The sequence below is a fragment of the Pygoscelis adeliae genome, unplaced genomic scaffold (genome assembly GCF_000699105.1).
Source record: "Pygoscelis adeliae isolate BGI_AS28 unplaced genomic scaffold, ASM69910v1 Scaffold110, whole genome shotgun sequence".
NCBI lineage: Eukaryota > Metazoa > Chordata > Aves > Sphenisciformes > Spheniscidae > Pygoscelis > Pygoscelis adeliae.
This window is the reverse complement of record NW_008823919.1, coordinates 495,167-500,123: the sequence shown is the minus strand read 5'-3', so window position 1 is coordinate 500,123 and position 4,957 is coordinate 495,167. Positions and strand designations below refer to the sequence as shown.

The 4,957-nt window shown below is 37.6% G+C and overlaps 1 protein-coding gene across 3 annotated transcripts in view; it reads right to left on the bottom strand.

The window, feature by feature from the left end:
• Window positions 1–4,957, bottom strand: part of MEGF10 (multiple EGF-like-domains 10) — a 77,641-nt gene that overhangs the window by 41,270 nt on the left and 31,414 nt on the right. For all 3 annotated transcript variants that reach the window (XM_009319585.1, XM_009319602.1, XM_009319593.1), the window contains exon 8: window positions 1,380–1,592. In XM_009319585.1, coding sequence (XP_009317860.1) covers window positions 1,380–1,592 — 213 coding nt within the window. The remainder of the gene's footprint in view (window positions 1–1,379; window positions 1,593–4,957) is intronic.

Genomic DNA, 4,957 nt, shown 5'->3' with positions numbered 1-4,957 from the left:
CTGTCAAACAAGGCTGCTACAACAGTCTGCAGATAAATTTTCAGGAAAGCAGCTAACCATAATTCATAATACAATAGTATTTGGTCTACTAGCATAATCTGAGAGCTAGATAGCTGAGCACTATGCTGCCATTTATTCTTGAATACATTGCCCAAAGAATGAATTGCTTGATTTTATGTCAAAAACTCTGTATTTTTTCAAAAGACACTTCAAGTAAATGGGATAAACACAAGTCCAAGCACACAACTGTAAAAGCATGTGAATGGAAAGGGAAAAGAATTCAGTTTGTCACATGGTTTGTCACTGAAAGGTATGTTGAACAACTCAGACAATCCACAAAGTAAGTTTTCACAGAGGCCTAACAGAATAGGTATTTCCACGTACGTGCTTGAGCACTTTAACATCACTACTAAATTCTGACTAAACACTTTTGTTTTATCTATGAGAAGTGCATCTTATATACAACATACAGCAGCATTCTATGCGACAGTCAATAGTTTCTGCAAATTTCTTTCACAGCTATTTTCAACAGCAAAAATTCAGATTATGCTCACAAGCCTTATCTAAGGTACTGTGATTAGTAATGCAATTAAGTGTAAGTGAATGTGTAAGTGAATGCCCTATAAGTATTTCATCAGAACTGTGTTTTGTAACAAGAGAAAGCTGTCCAGAATTGTTCTATAAATATGTTGGCTCGCCTCGACTGACATCTGACATTCCTCCCTCACAGCTGTAAGTTTGTCTCCAAATAGCTAGATTTTAGATTTTCATAACAATATGCTGAAACACTGTGAAATCCACAAAGACACACAAAACTCAAAAAATAGGACTCATTACCACCTGAGTAACGAGAGATGATAAAAGGTAAGCCAACTGGAAAACTATTTTCATTCAATTTCCAGGGATCAGATTTTACCTGCTTTCTAGAAAAATCATTTAAATGAAAAAAAAAAATGTATTTTTGAAACCTAAATTTACAATTGGTAAGGCTTTGGATATTTTGTATTAAAACAGTCACCTACACCAATTCTTACATATGTATGCAGAGAGAGAGAGAGAGAGAGAGATGGATTCTCCTCTCATGCCCGACTCATAAGACTATACAAAGGTCACACTTCGTCTTAACAATTATTTTATGGGTCAGAGAGGTGAATATTTAGATCAAATATAGTTGCAAGCACTAAAATTCAGAAGTTCTTTTGGGCTGATATTTTCTTTTTTGATATAGTTAGAGAATATCAAATACTCTTACAAGTCTTCAGCTGCTTCAGTTTGCATGAAAGTACTAGAAAAATAAGGAAGTATTTATTTTCAGGTGGTATTCGGATTTCTACGTTCTATATAGAAAAATAAAAGAGGCTAAAGGGTGTAAAGCCTACCTCCAGGTATTGGGCATGTGGCAGGGACACTTTTTATCACACTTGAGACCATAAATTCCCTCAGGGCAAAGCCTTGTTTCACAGTGCTCTCCGGTGTATCCTGGTTCACAGAGACAGGCACCACTAATATGGTAACATTTCCCACCATTCATACACTTGCAGGTCTCAGCACACTGCACTCCGTAAGTCCCCACTGGACACTCATCTTGGCATCTGTGAGGAAAAAAAACAAACAAAAATTAGTTTTATTTCCCATAAACTACAGCTTTTGGAGATTTAAGGGAAACATGGTTTATGAGGAATCTCTTATACTGGTTTGAAACACTTCTTAAGTAGAGCAGGAATTTATGTAACTTCATATTTAAAAATGCCTGTCTCTCTGGTTTCTTTTGCTGCTCAGCTAGACAGGCTTAAAAACATTGGCTCTGCAAATTCCTTTGGAAAAGGTCTTCCTTCTCTGCAGCAAAAGAGACAACGTACATACACAGACCATTGCACTTCACATTCAGTAACCAGAACAAAACCAAACCCTCTTAAATCAGACCTGAAATATGAAGGAATAAATTTTCAAGTATTTTGTTTCAAAAGCCATCCATGTGTAACTTTTTAAAGTGATCTAGATTCCCCACTTAGCAATAGCGTGAATAGCCAGCAGACACCCGCGCCCCCGCAGGCGCTCAGGCCAGGAAGTTCCCTGGCAATCACGCTCAGCAGTCTCAGACGAGAATATTTTCTAATTTTGTTTCCAAACACATGATGTTTCCAGAATATCTTTATTTTCAGAATTTCATTCTAAACCTTTTTTTTTGTTGTTGATTTTGCCCTTCAAAAATTCATAGGATGACATGGAAAAATCTTCAGGAACCCAAACCCCTTCTTTTCATCTGACTTTTCTAATAGATGAAAGTGAAAATTAGTGAAGACTTGCAGCAGTAAGAGTAGCTTACTCTTACAAGAGAGTAGCAATGATTTTTGTTGCTCCTTAAGGAAAATATATCCTAATAAAGAGGCTTCTTCACCAAACCTTTCCTCTTTCATTCACAGAGCTTTTAGAAGATAGCTACTTTAGCTAACAGCCTTATTTCCTTAATATTTTACATATGAAAGACATTATTAAACCTAAAGATGTTTAGCTGTCCAGCCTGACTACTAAAAGACAATTTTCAGTATCCTGCTTCTAAAACTTGCAACTCATTTACTAATGAAGTTCTGGACAGCAATTTCATTTGGCTATGTATTTAAGAGATACAATATGAGTTTGATGTTCTCAGCTTTAACTTCTCTGTGTTTTATAACTGAATTGTTAAAATTCAGAATGCCAGCATTAGTAAAGGCTCCAGCACTAAGTGCACTTAAAATATTTGATTATATGTATGACAGCATACCTCTCAGCTCAACAGGCTCATGCCTCAGAGCCAGGGATGACAAGATTTCTTAGCTTATGTGTCAGGGAAAATCCCCGCATTTTTCAATATAAGCATCCTATAGACTCTGAATTATGCTGACATAGACAAAAAGACAAAACAGCTACATCCCAAAGCTTTAGGGCCAGAACATGTTGACACTGAAATCCTGAGGTGTGCTGTGAACTCCACAGGTGATATTAGGCACATAACATCTTCTGCAATTTGGGTACCTGTAAGTTTTACCAAGATACAGATTGTACAAAAATATTATTTGATAATACGGCACGTTATTAATGGTTTTATCAGCTTATAACCTGCTCATTTCCCCAGTCCTATAAAAGAATTTCCTTGGTGGCCTCTTTCCATTTTTCTTATATGCTTGGCTTTTTCTTTTTTGTATGATTGGTGGTTTATTACAGGAGAATTTCAAAGACACATGATACAAGGCACTGCAAAATGTAACAGAATTTAGTAGAGCCCTCTGACTGAGGTAAAATAGGTATACATGTTCATTTCATGCTTCTGCAGTATTTGCCTTAACCTGATACTGTTATCCAGACATTTCAAGGTATTCGTAGCTCTGCCCTGACTGAAGCCAGCAATAAAATCCCCTTTCCTTCAGAGGTGTAGCATAATAATAGAGCTAATAAGCCTGTTTAAATGTTTCCTAATGAAGTTATACAAATAAAGCTGAGAATGAATTTTCTCCAAATGACAATCAGGAATCCCAGCCAAATTAGACAAAATTTAACCTTGCAATTATTTTTTTTTAATTGCATCTTCATCAGCTTCTGAAAGACCCTTTCCACTTCACAGTGAGGACAGGTATCAATCAAAAAGTATTAGGCAGAACAATTATAAAGGTAGTCTAAACTAGGTTCCCTTGTGTTAACTCAGATCACCTAGAAACCTTTACATGCTCTAGGAGTCCTCTTTTTCTTGCTGTATGACCAAGTTCCAGAGTCACCACCACATCGAAATCTCAAATACTGTTGAAATTACACACAGAAGTGGAGAATAGCTTAGCACTTTTAAAAGCCGTCTTTTTTGCTGCTGGTATGTATGTGCTAGCTCAGCCAATGCCCACACATTTTTTGTAACTCTTCCCTCCCTTGCCAGTCCACTGACATGAAATAAGAACCAGGTCTACCACCTTGCTTCTAACCCATTCCTGCCCTTGGAGTATCTTGAAAAACAAAAGATGTGCAAATACAGCCTGTTTTGCAGAAAGAGGGAGCTCAGACTTCCAAAAGTGATCAAAATGCTGCAGTCTGTAAGGCATTTCAGATTAAAGTCAGATTTAAATTCCAAGACAAAAAATGTAATCGCTTTTAGAAACATCAGTGTAGTGCAGTGCGTAGACTCTCATATGGATATTCCTTTGATTTCCCTGTTGACTCGTCTGTGTCTCTTTAAATGCATCTACCACCTTCTGCACTGTTTCTTCACAGACGCAGATTTAATTTTGGCATCCAAATGGCTCTGGACTAATTGTTTCTCTTCTTCATGAATTTTTTCCCCTTATGTCTGGCACAGCTCCCCCCATGTCCTGTGAACACTCGCATGGGAAGTGCATATGGTTATAATACCTACTATTGTTGGCAGAGATCCCCTGGACTGACCCCAGTGATTAAGCTGCTGCTGACTTCAGCAAATGAGTTGTGTGCTGTTTAAAATACATGCAGGAAAACACTTCTTTCATCACTTTCCACTGCCTTCAAAATGTCTTGCTGTATTATCTTTCCAATCTACCAAAGACGATTTTTAACAATCAAGTCAGAAAATAAAGAAGTTTCACTTCTTCATTTGAATGAAATACTTTAGGAGACAACTCTCCAGCTTGCTCACTTCAAAGAGGAACTGAATGAGCCTCCCTTGCTACTATGATTGCCAAACATCTGCACAAAACCAAGAGCTTCTCTCTTCACCCCTTCACCATACCCCAAACTGCGTCATTCTACAAGCCACTCAAGTGAAGACCCACAAGACGCTGCCAGAGCATGGGCCACAGCAGGAAAATCCTGAAACCAAGCAGTTCTTCACAGAGGGGTAATCACATAGGCACTCTTAACTTGTGAGCCAGCATCAGCTAAATGATGTGGCAAACATTTCATAATACTCTTTTAATCATATCACAGATATTTTCATTCTGTCTTCTGCCAGTTTCTTAAC